This window comes from Lactuca saligna, chromosome 3 (genome assembly GCF_052625555.1).
Source record: "Lactuca saligna cultivar CGN05327 chromosome 3, ASM5262555v1, whole genome shotgun sequence".
Lineage (NCBI taxonomy): Eukaryota > Viridiplantae > Streptophyta > Magnoliopsida > Asterales > Asteraceae > Lactuca > Lactuca saligna.
In genome coordinates, this window is record NC_136419.1 from 60,606,396 (window position 1) to 60,619,830 (window position 13,435).

The 13,435-nt window shown below is 34.8% G+C and overlaps 1 protein-coding gene across 4 annotated transcripts; it reads left to right on the forward strand.

Annotated features, from left to right (window-relative positions):
- Positions 1–9,520: 9,520 nt before the first annotated feature.
- Positions 9,521–12,442, forward strand: LOC145033704 (uncharacterized). 4 transcript variants are annotated; one of them, XR_013677662.1, is made up of 3 exons: positions 9,521–9,846; positions 10,682–10,767; positions 12,117–12,442. XR_013677662.1 is itself a non-coding variant. In XM_078982262.1 (3 exons), the coding sequence occupies exons 1-3, from the start codon at positions 9,809–9,811 to the stop codon at positions 11,992–11,994; spliced, it is 333 nt and encodes a 110-aa protein (XP_078838388.1). In that variant the 5' UTR covers positions 9,521–9,808; the 3' UTR covers positions 11,995–12,031. The 4 variants fall into 4 exon arrangements, 1 of the variants encoding a protein (XP_078838388.1); XR_013677663.1 differs by having other exon boundaries at positions 12,146–12,442; XR_013677664.1 differs by lacking the exon at positions 12,117–12,442 and adding an exon at positions 10,838–11,097.
- Positions 12,443–13,435: the final 993 nt, after the last annotated feature.

The window sequence follows — 13,435 nt, forward strand, 5'->3', positions numbered from 1 at the left end:
AAGTTAACGGAAAAATTTGGGACGACACAGCTTAACTAACGGAATCCGGTTAAAAGCGATGGAATAAATTTACGGGGTGTCACATATGCCTTATTTAAGTATAGTAAGGCGTATTCTAGCAAATGTTTCAGATGATCAGAAGGAGTGTATCAGAAACGACAACCCTTGTTTTCTATATTGTGTATCGAGTATGAGAGTGAGGTCTCCTGTTTCTACGTCGATTCTTGCGATGGGGTGTTGGTTTACGATTCAGAGATGAAGTGTGTGGTAGTCCATTTATTCCCAGATAAAGATTCGGTGCTATTTTAGGGCTGTCGAAATATCAGCTTGTGCAACTGTATGAGAGTCTTGGTGATGGGAGACAATCACGTTGGGAAGTTTATGAGGCCTCCATCTAAGATTCAGAAAGCCTGGAGTTGATTGGTCTTTATCTGGAAGGTCATCGTGTGTTGCATGGTATGCTCCAAGAGTCGGGCATGGTATACCTAGTGAGCTAGTTTTAAGTTTGGTCCATTTGGAATGTCAATTGGCAGTAGTTCGAACCCTAAGTGGGGGAGAATTGGGTATTCTGTTGGAAGGATCATCGATCTGTCCGATTTTTGATTTCAGATGATTGAGTTATAGGGATCATCGGTCTGGGTATGTGAGGCTTGGGTCTATATGTGGCCAAGCCAAGGTGCAGAATGAGATGATGCATGTTTTATGTGCTCTGGAATGTATAAGTGTCTTCACAACATGTAGTCATTGGTCACAGAGCTAGTTATGGTCAATGTTTCTTTCGGGTTTGCCAATGTGCGGGTTATCAGGCTGCTGGGTAGTTTGGGTTAAGTTTTGGTTGTTGAAGGATTTTCGAGTTCGACATATAGATTGCTATCTATACTCTAGGAAGAGCAAAGATTGATCTGTCAATCAACTTCTGAGTTGGTATGTGTAGTTTCATGTGGGTTTTGTTTAGTAAATGTTGGGGTTTTGGTTGTCGTCAATGCATTCTCAATCGTTGATTATTTTTACGTTCTTCATTAATAAGTTGGAATACTTCTAAGGTTTCAAGCTATATAAGTTGAAGATCGGTGGTCATGATAAGCTATCGTTAGATTCAGTGATGGTGTATCTTGGCTTATGAGTATGTTGCCCTAAATTGTTGGATTGTAGAATTATTGTAAGACTCGGGTTTGTTTCGTTTGTAAGTGGAGCAACGGATCGACTATCTACCTATCCCAGTTGTGGGCCTACCAGTTCTTTGTCGTCAGATGGGGTTGTTCAAGGGTGTGGAATTGTATTGAATGAAGGTGCTTTGGATGTGACAATCTTCGTCGAGATTAGTAAAGTGCTTAATCTGGTTTGGGTGTGGGCACCTATTAATGTTTGGTCATGGGGTATTAGTTCAGTAAAATCAGTATGGTGATGGTTTGGTAATGAGATTATGGGATGGTTGGGTAATCTAGTAGTTACAATGTTGTATGAGAGTAGAAAAATCCAAGCAGGGGTAGTCACTTGGGACTGTTGGGGAATTGCGCTAAGTGTGATCCATTTTAGGGTTCGTACACATGACAAAAGTTGAATCGTTTAATTGGAGGGAACACAGAGTTCCTTGTGGTGGGAAAGAATCCAAGATAAGTGTAGTTGTGAGTGTTGAGCAAGTTTCGGTTAGGCCAGCGGGGCCTTAACCGGTTGATCAGGTCCATGGGGATTTTCGGTTCGGGGTCTCTCGTAGTCTAAGTTGGATAGCCTAAGAAATCTTTGCCTAATGCATGTTTATGATGTTCTTGTATGATTGTTCTCTCTTGGGTGGATCATCCGTCCGACGTCCATCTGACCCTTGAATACATGCAATATCATGACTCTCATGGAAAGACTGTGGGGCGAGTCCATGGCAAGTGTGGGAGTGTTATAAGACTACAGGGTGTCATAGCATTCACTAGTCAGTGTGGGAGTGTTGTAATATTTCAGGGTGTCGTAGCATTCACTAGTCAGTGTGGAAGTGTTGTAAGATTGCGGGGTTCCATAGCATTCACTAGTCAGCGTGGGAGAGTTGTAAGAGTGCGGGTACCATAACATTCACTAGTTAGTGTGGAAGTGTTGTAAGACTGTAGGATGGATGTAACATCCACTAGGTTAGTAAGCGGTTGAGGGAGTATGTGAAGTCTATGACTTGGCTTGTAGCATTGTCTAGGATGATTTGGACCATCATATAAATGGGTGTTAAGTTGTGGGAGAGCCACAACAATCTTGTTTTTCTAGATAGATCATAGGCCGATGTGGGGACCAAAGGTGATGTGTGACTACAAATCGGTTTGTAGTATTCGCTCGGAGTGAAGCGAACTTAGTGCTTGCGTGTGAAATGTGATTGGTTGAGAAAACTCTGTTGGATTGAATAGTTGTTGGAGTTGCTTTGACGGATGGGCTAGAGCAACCTTTATTGGGCAAATTTTGGGTTTAGAGTTGATCTTGTATTTGGACTTGGTGTTAAGAATTAGAAAGTAGTTGGGGCTAATGTTTGCGGATATCAGTGGATAACTTTAGTCGGGCATAGTCGTTCAGTTTGGTGTTTGGAGCCGAAGCATCCTGGGTTTGGGTATTGGAATGGTTCTATCTGTCAGCAGGTAATACATAGTGTAGAGTTTTAGCACCCGGGGTGCATTGGAAGGTAATTCTTTTGATAACCGAGGGAAAAGTATTACGATTCATTCTTCAGATGGGTTTTGATAGTAGTATCGGTGGGTGGTCTTCGGTGAAAGATGACCACTCCGTTTCTTTTGGGTTTCAGTCAAAATCAACTAGTGTGGCAGAACAAGTCGACTAGTGTGGCAAAAGAAGTCGAAAAGAGTGATTTCGAGGACGAAGTCCAACTTAAGTGGGGGAGAATTCCAATATCCTGTTTCGGGTCCTTCTATGATTTAAGGTTCATGGGTCGTAATTCGGGTATGAGAAGGTTTTTAGTCTTTAAAGAAGAAAGGTTTAGCCCCTTTTGGATGTGGGTAAGGTAGGTGGTGTGATAAAAGAGTTTGGTTTGTGCTTTAGAGCCCAAGGGTATCGATAAAAGCATTGGTGTGGGCCTTTCATGAATTTTCAATCTAAGTTCGAGTGGGTTTCAGGAAAAATAAATTTGATACATGTGTAGGGCTTCTCGTTACCTTTCCATGGATATAAAGAACGTCAAAAACTGAGTTATAATGAAGAAGTTATGACCATTTGAAGTTAAGAGGGTTTGAGCCAAACCAGGTATGTAGGGCGTACCAACTAGAAATGCATGTCGTTCAAGGAAAAAGTGACACGAGCCAAGATGGGAATGTTGGGTGTTCGCTGAGCTATTTCAAAGACTCATTTTTAGGGTTTGGACCCTTTACAAGCATCATTATGGACCAAAACCTCCTCCAGTCTTCAACCTCCATCCTCTCTAACACTAAGAACGAAACCATAGTCTCCATTTGAGTGATTCTTGAGCTTTTTGGTGATTTAGTGGGTTTTTTGTGCTTATTGTGGAAGAAGGAGTTTCTTGAGGAAGCATTGCTTGGCTTGGAGCTTGTGGATCCAAGCCCTAATCATATTGATCTTGCTCCATAAAGTATAAAGTTTGAATCTCGGTGGCTTTCTCGTGTGGATCTAGTTGGGTTATGATTTGTTATGTTTTGGACCTTGAAAAAGATGGAACTTGGTTATCAAACTATTGTTGGAGTAAAGCTTCTAGATCCAGAACCGTCATCAACTTTGCAAGCTTCTAGAGGTATAAAGTTTCTATCTTGATGAATCATGTGTTTGATCTAGCTAGTTTTAGGTTTTATGTACTTTTTTTTCCCAAAAGCTTTGGTTTTTATGAGTATAGACTACTCTAGACCCTTTAAGTTTTCCTTTCTGAGGTTTTTGAGTGTTCTAGGTCATAAAAATATGATCTTGGTCCATTCCTTCCATCCATGCAAAGGCTTATGAAGTTTGGGTTTTTGTGTTAAAAGTTAGGGCTTGGGTTTGAGCACATTTAGCCATGTCAAGGCATAAAGTTGGGAACTTTATGTTGAAAAATTCCTTCTTGGAACATATCTGAGTGTTGGGTGAAAGGACTTAAGGAGTTACGGGCTAAATTTGTGTTATAGGCCTTTTTATGGAGTTAGAGTGCTTGAAATCGTGTTTGGGTCCCTTTGAGCAATGCTAAGGCTTAAAGACTTTGTCTTTATGGAGTATTTCGTTATTATGGGATTATTATGAGGTGTTGGACATTAGACTTAATGGAATAAGTCATTTGAACAAGAATTGGAATTCCGTCGGGAACACTGTGCGTTCCGCTCATGAACGTCGCGCGTTCGTCTGATCATTGGAGTTGTATGAACGTAAGCGATCTGGCGACGAACGTCGTGTATTCCACCCATGAATGCCGCACGTTCGTTTGATCAGTGGAGTTGTGGGATTTGGACCGGAGGGTCCATATCGAGACGTAAGACCGGAGGGTCTTCATTGAGACTCATGAACTCACTAAGCTTCGTTATTACATTGTTGATTTAAATGTGTTTTGGTTACTTTTGTAAATCCTGGGAAGGCGGAGGCATGATTGTACACATTCGCCGACTTATGATGTCTTATGGATTTTGGCATACTCTGATATTGTTTTGATAATGATTTATAATTCTTGATGACTTGGATTAATTAATAATGTTTGGTGAAATAAAAATGAAAATTTTGTTTTGAAATTTGAGGTGTAACATTGGGTTTTAATGTAACGACCCAAAAATACAAGGTAAAGTTTTCATTTTTAAAACAATAATTTATATAACAACTTGCTCTCAAAACCATTCAGGATAAAAATAGTATTTAAACACCAGAGTCAAAATTATCAATGCGGAATAAACTCTGGGGGATGTTGTGCAATCATGTCGGGCCCTTCGCTTACAAACCAAAGGTACCTGAAACCACAAACATAAATCGTAAGCACAAAGCTTAGTGAGTTCCCTAAAGTACCACATACAACATATATACATATAACACCACGTAGCCGTGTTAGCAGCATATCAACAACATATCACAACAAATAGCTATGTTGGGTTCGTATTAACTCCGTATGACAACAAATAGTTGTGTCAGGACTATATGAACCTCATATGACAAACAATAGTTGTGTTACGTCTGAATCAGTCCCATATGATAGTAAATAGTTGTGTCGGGCCTGTATCAACCCACATACATAAGCATAAAGACATATAAGCATGACTCATAAAGACAGCAGGTACATACACGTATACATATACTTAGCTAGGTCACAAAATTTCAAGATGTAAACATTATCCGCTGAAGTGATCAAAAGCTCATAACACCCAATATTAGCTAAATTTAACAAATATATCATCAATATTCAAGCTTTATACCTCTAGGAAAAAGATCAAGGTTAACAAAGTCTGGATCTACTAGCTCTAATGCAACCAACACTTTTACAAAGAGCTCATTATTCTCTAAGATGCACCAAGAACACTCCAAAGCACCGAGAATAACTTCTTTTTCTCAAAAGGCACAAAATAGGGTTGGGCTTTTCAAGGGAGGGTGTTGGAGATGTGGAGGATAAGAATGGAATGGGTTGGGGAAGTAAAGGGGGGTTAAATAGGGCTCAGACCATGAAAATAGGGTTTGGACACCGATGACGTACGCCCAACATACTGCTGGTACTCATAGCATACCAAGGATGCCTTAGTATGCCCAACGTACTTCATGTACGCCAAGTGTACTAGACTGAGTCCAAAACCTTCCTAACCAACCATCACACAGATGCAACGTAACCTACTTGTATATAAATGAATGCTACATGCCCAACTGTAGTCTTACATCACGATTGGCCCCAAATGGCCCACAACCTTCCTCAATCTTACAAATGTTGTGGCCTTCCCACAGTCTCGTGACCCATCCTACCATGGTCTAATTCCACCTAGAGGAAACTACAAACCTATGCACAACTCCCCAACATCCTTTCAATTGCTCATGGACCAAGTGAATACTACGAGCCACCCCGTAGTCTTACAACACTACTATCAATAACTACCAACCAAATAAATAATGGGTCAAAGCCTCATTCGACTATACCCTAATTAGGTATTTGGGTCATGCTTTGAGTCCCAAGCCATTATCAAACAGGAACAGGCAGAGAGGCTCTATCACAACCCTCAACCTAAACCTAATCACATACCCATCATGAGCCACCACTCATTCCTTGTGCAATCCCTTAGTCCAAGCGATTCTCCCCCGCTTGGATTTGTAATAATTGGTAATATTGGTCAGAGTTCGGAGGATAAACCAGTGCGAACCGCTATGTGTTAAAAAACAATTTTGGATAATTTTGTGTTTATAATGTATATTAAATATATTATATTCATAATTAGTTTCAACATATCTCAAACTGATCAAACCATCTATCGTTGAAGATCGAATCAAAAATCACCAAAAACTAAATTTATTTGTGATGTTTAAAATGAAATTTTGCATAAAGTATATTTGAGATCTATGGATAACAAATTTGAATATATTACGTTTTCCTGATTTGATGGATATAAATAACATCCAAAACAGAGATCGTATGAAAAAGTTACATCTCTTTAAAGTTATAAAAATCAATATTTATCTGATTTTCCTAAAACAAACTATGCATTGTTTCATTTGGGATAGCTACGAATCTCATAAACTTTTTTTGAACATTTTTTTAAACTCAGACTATGTTATATTATTTTATTTCATTTTTATAATGTTTTTAACCTCAACCAAAATCAAATTCGTAAAAACTATCGAATCCGAAGCAATTAATCTGGAACTTTAAATATTGATTCCTAGAGTTTGGTATATCAGAATTAAATTTCGTCTGTGTTTTTGGAATCACAACGACAAGATCTTGAGCAGGCACTTTAAAAAAAACTCATGAGGCGATATGATTGTATGCGAATTGAGAATCGAGATTTATACCACAAATATACATTATACATATGTAGAACTCAAAATATCTAATAAAATGTAAATTTAGACTTTTTCCAAATTAGGTCCCATTTGAATTAGTCATTTCAAAAATGGTTTCATTTGATTAATCCATTACAAAAACAATCCCCTGGTGTTAAATAAATTACAAAACGACCTTTTTTAATATAAAGATTTCAAAAAAAAAGTCGTTTTAGTTTAAAATATTACAAAACAAACTTGGTAATGTTTTAAAGTCCATGAAAGTTGACATCACGGTTATTCACGAAAAGCTTCACCAAAATGAACATGGATCGAGATCACCCATTGAATGATAGTTTCTATGACCCTCTTTTACAGTTTTGATATTTGGGGGACAATAATATTGAAGTTTTGATGATTTTCAAGTGTTGATACGTTAAAATGCATGATACTTGTTATTGGTCAAATATTTATTAAATACCAATCTAAAATGTTATAAATCATTAATAAATCATACAAATTAAAGTAGATTGCTAATATATAATATACTTATACTTTGTTGTGAAATTTTAATTAATATTAGTAAAAATCACATGATTTTAAGTAGATTGCTATGTAGATATAAATATGTTTGACGAATCTTAAACTGAAAGCCTTGTTGATTACATGCACAAAGATGTTGAGAAAGCATGAAAAGACATTATATATAAATAAAGATGCTATTCAACATAATAATGTACAAAACAAATGTACATTAAGTTAAACATTTGATAAACGACGTTTGAACAAATTCATAATAATTAATTGAAAATATAGCAAAAATAAATTATTATTATTTTACTCTTGATCATAACGTAGAAATGATTTTAAACAAATGATATATTTTATTTTTATAATTATTAAAATATAAATCATTTTTACTGCAATATGAAATTCATCATATATGATAACATAATTGATTCTATGATTTTAAGAACGTTACCAAATAACTTATATATCATATCAATTATGAAATTTATTGAATATTAGGAATGGTTGGTTTCAAGTTGGTTGAAACCTAGAAAATGTTATAAAAACAGTCATTATGTTGCCCAAATTTCGCCATAACAGACAATAGAAATTTGGAAATCCATTAAGTCTTACGAATCTCAAATACTAAAAGACTTTAATCAAATATTATTCGTAAACAACAAATTTTAAGTATTCAACAATCTTATAACGTTAAGTTTAAGGGTAAGATGTCTAGACACATTGTTAGGATCCAACACTCTAGGGTGTTTATAAAGCGATATGATTTAGGTTCATTTTGTAAGCCATTTGGGTTGTGTAGTTGGATATACTAAGATTGTGTGTCTTGGTGAAAACCCTCTATTTTCATAATCGTTAATCTGCAAAGAACGACTAACGACAGGTTTAAGTGTCATACTATTGATGTTATACGATTAGACTGTCCGCCTGGAGTTGCTAGCTACAACTACGTCTGATGAGATGAATTTTGGCGTTAACGTTAGTACTATTGAGCATTACCATGTGTTATAACGGAGTGAATGACTTAAGCATATCCTACTATGGAGCCAGTGCAAAAAGTGTAGTCTCATGAGTTCGTTTATGAGTTCATTATAAAATCTCAGTTTTGTTTCGTTACTGTATATAATCGATATTGGGTTTATACGAGATTTTTGTTCAATTATACTAGTTGAAAGATGCTATGGGTAGTGGAATAGTTTGTGACCCAAAACGATAAGTGTCAATACTACAAATTAAGTCATATAACACTTAATTAATATTATGACACGACTGATTAAGGTGTAATAACTTACAACTAATAAGTTATGTATATAAATCCTTCATTCTTGTACAAAAACACCATATGTATGTGGGAGGAGTTTGTCCCACTGGTTAAGTATCGGTTCCCAAATTAAGTAAGATAATAATTAAATAATGCCACAACACATTTTTACAAAATTTATAAATTCAAAACTTATGGGTTCTACATATAACTATATCATTTCTTGTATTAAATTTCAAGAGTCAATTTGGTTATTTTATGTTTTCATAAAGGGTAACATTTTTTATTTTTATATAATTTGTTATTCAAAGTCTTTATATAAAAATGCATTTTTGATATAAGTTTGACGTGTGTGTGTGTGTGTATATATATATATATATATATATATATATATATATATATATACTATTGGATATGAACGCATGATATTTCTAAATGAGACCTAGTACACTTTTATAACTCAATTATTTTATAGTTTTGATAGAAAAATAAATATTTATAAAGCCGGTCAACCAGCTAACTGTATATAAATTATTTTTGGTTATAAAAATACATTGTGTCGAAACCTCACGACTAGCCCTATAATGACATGCGAACAATGACACACGCGATTTTATGATACACAAAAGTACGTATCCTAAAAATAATGTCATCACTCCCAAAAATTGAAATATTTAGAAGGCGAATATTCACGCTTCCTAATATTAGTGTCTCAAAAAAAAAAAAAAAAAAAAAAAAAACACTAAGGGCACCTACCTTAAAAACATCTCGTTATTTTATAATTTTTCATGAAGCGCGTTCTCCATCCTTTTAATAGTTAAGGGGGAAAATGAAATCCCAAAAAATTATAAACCCTGTCTTGTTCTCCTCTCCCTTGTTTCCACAGGATGAAACCCCCTTCTCCTTACAAGCCTTAGGTCTAATTGATGCATTATCTTGCAAGTTCAATTTTCTCTTCGAGTTTCACACATTAATGTTTGCTTACCATCGTTCATATAACTTCTCTCCATCTGTACTCGATGCCTTTTTCCTATCTAGAGCCCTTAATACTTTACATCTCTGTTTCATCTTCTCGCATCGACGGTTTAGGGCCAAATCTTCACCATCTTCACTAAGTTGGCTATGGAGACCAGCAACACAAAGAACTATGAGAAACCACGGTATAAATCGAATTCTCTTATGCAACTCCACTAGGTTTATTTTTCCCTTCAAACATTTTCTGGTTTTTCATTCCTTATATTTGTGGTTCGATTGAAGATTTTTTTCTACTATTAAAAATGCTTTCCGATTTTTTCTTTCCCTCGTGTGTTTATGATACTTCAAACTTTCGGTGGTATAATGATGGTATTAAAACTCATAAAGATGCATTTCACTTGCATCAAAGCTTTTCCTAAAAAAATCTTATTCAAAATTTAGTCCAATGGAACTACCAGGAAAGTAACTGATGTGTTTTTGGAACTGTGCTTTGGTTAGTCTGGATTGCAAAGAATGATGTGATTTTTAGGAAAATAAAGATATATTTTCAAAAAATGGTGGATGATATTATGTTATTCTTATTCTCCTGCATAAAACATAGGGGAAAAGGCATGAATTAGATTAGTTAGTTTGGGGTCAATCACCTTCAGTGCTTGTAATGTGTAACATGCAATACTTTTTTTTTTCTTCACTACTGTCTCTTGCCATTTATGACATTTTTTCCCTGGAGCTATTTTGAAGGTTGTTTAGGCCTAGTTTGTTATTGATTTTGCCTTTAGAGCTTTGTTGGAGTGATATTTCCCCTCCAAAATGATATGGTGGTCTCCTGAAGGGAGTCTATAATTTTGTAGTTCTCCTTAGAAAAGTTATATGGTGTTGTATTAGTTGTTTTTCTCTTGTATTTCTGTTTTACCTTTTTGTAATTCCCACCCTTCCTATGGCCTTTGTTTTCTATTTTAATATAGTTTCGTTGTTAATAAAAGAATGTGTTTCATTTTTTGGAGTTTGTTTCTGCTATAGATACTTGAAGGATATGGAATTGGGTGTTTTGAGTGACGTAGCTGACATTCATAAAAAAAAGTTGCTGGAAGTTACTAAGGAAACAGGTAATCATCTTATTGTGTTTTTTGTATGAGCAGTTTTCTTGAAAATTAATGTGTTTTTGTTGTTTATCAGTTACAAAATCATAAAAAGTTAATGTGTTTGATGGATTAGCAATGAAGTTTAGAATTGAAATCAAGAATCACATGTTTATCTGTATTAGATGAGTGTGAAAGAAAACTGAAAACAAATATTAGATCTAGTTTTGAAGTGATACTCTTACGAAGGAAGATGTTCCATATTCAATAGCTAGTATTTATCATTTGAAAGAAATAATTGTTAAACTTGAAATAACTGGAAGTTTGTTCTCTCTCTCTCTCTCTCTCTCTCTCTCTCTCTCTCTCTCTCTCTCTCTCTCCCCCCCCCCCCACACACACACACACACACAAATATATATATATATATATATATATATATATATATATATATATATATATATATATATATATATATATATATATATATGACAAAATAGATTTATTAGCCAAAGAATTAATGAAGGTCTCGTATGTAAATAAAATGTTCATTATCATTTTTTATATCTAACAAAATAGATTGATTAGTCAAAAATATAATAAGGATCTCGTATGTTAATAAATGCTTATTTTTCATTTTGTATAACTAACAAAATAGATTACCTAGTCAAAAAAAATGAAGCATTAAAATTTTCATATGATGATAGGGATAAAAGAAAATAAGTAAATAAATACAATAAATGGTCCATATGCACTAAAGTGTTGAATCTTTTTCATAAAAAAAGTTATTAAAGCTTTTCTAAGTGGTAAAAAAAACTTTTGATTTTATCATTGTTTAAATGCAAATTAGCTTTAGTTTATACATTTGCTCATCGAATTCATAGCTGCATAAAGATACCGCTTCCAAATCTTTTAACAGTGTAAGATATTTTTTAGAGTAAATTACAAAAAGGTTCCCCATGTTATCTGGTTTTTACCGTGTTTAGTCCAAAGTTCAAATATTTTTTCTATTTATAATATGCTACTTTTTTTATGTTTGGGGTTTTAGATGCTACACCTGAAAAGAAACGAGCAAGTAGAGATGAAGATGATCATTCTGCTAAACTGATCAATTTTCTAAGTGCATTTCCTGACCAGATATGTTGTGTGTTGCATAAAAGCTCGTTTTTGGGTCTTTATAAATATATAACTCTATTCACATGCATATGCAATCATAATGTATATCATATACAAGATTATCTTCTTGATTCTTGTTAACTATTACAATTTTAAATTTTCAATTAGCTTTTTTCAAGGAAGGTTGTGTGTGTGTGTGTGTGTGTGTGTATATATATGCATTTTGACTTTCTTATAAAGGTTGTTGGTTGTGTGATTAACAGAAGTTTTTTGTTTCGGCTATTGTTTCAAGTTCTTACTTTCAATCTACGCCTAGTGAAGAACCGCCCATGAGTCCAAGTTCAACTCGTATACCTGGTATACCTACAGGCAAACCAATGAGACCACGGATTTTTTTGATACGTTATGTGAAACAAGAAGGTGTCCCTTAATAGCAATGTACTATCAAATTGTATAGTTGGGGAAAACCCTTATAAGCAATGTACTTTCAAACCCCTAAATAACAATCATTACATTTATTTAACATTGTGTTCTATTATATGTATTTGACATACTATATTGTGAAATGTATTATCTTTTTTTTATAATATGTTATTTTTTTTATTATGATACATTCATTATTATGAGTCCCCAAACCCTACGTATCAATCAGATTTCACTATAATGGTACGGAATCACAATCAAGTGAATGATGCAATATATAATATGGAATAAGAACAAGATGAATAGTCTGATACATAAGATTCTTGATTACACTTGGTTTTCTCTTTGTTTCTCTCTAGATCTCGTTCTTTGTTTGTTGGCCACCACAAAACCGTCACACTCACTTTACAAGGCTCAAATAACACTATTTATACCTAGACCTAATAACCAAGACCCATCCCAAAACCCAAACAAAACAACATTACGCCTAACCGAAATCACATGAGATTTCGCTCCAATTACAAAGAAACTCATGGGGATTTTGACCCTAAACCATAAACGCCTAGAAAAGCGAATTATAAATCAAAATTTATGACCTAAAAATCCCCCCCCCCCCCCCCCCCTTGGTTTATAGCTTTCTTTTCTTATGTCCTAACAATCTCCCCCTGGGATTGTGGCTTTCTTTTCTTCTTAATCTTCGCTTTGTTCTTGGCTTCAGCTTTTATCTTCGATTTCTTCATAACTTCAAGATGGAGATATGAACTTCTGCATGAATGACTTCATCTTGAATAATTAGACTTCATTCTAAAAATCAGACTTTGAAAATACATTGGGTGTAGAGGCTTCTTGTAAGGATTCTTGAAAATCAGCACTTAAAGCTTTGAGTAAATTTAGAGATAATAACAGAGAGACCAATTCTTCTGGATCACTTCAGCAAGTTCACAGATAACAACAAATTGATGGAGGAGGCTTCAGTTCAATCTGTCACAAAACTTCGAGTACAACTTCACGTTGCTTCTGGGGTTGAAATTGAATGTCGAAAAATAATCTTCACTTCTTGGTCCTTCGAATGAATGTTCTTTGTTGATCACAAACGCGTCTTGAAAAGTAATCGTGACCAAAAAGTCCCTATGGATCATAGAATCATAAAGACCTTTCT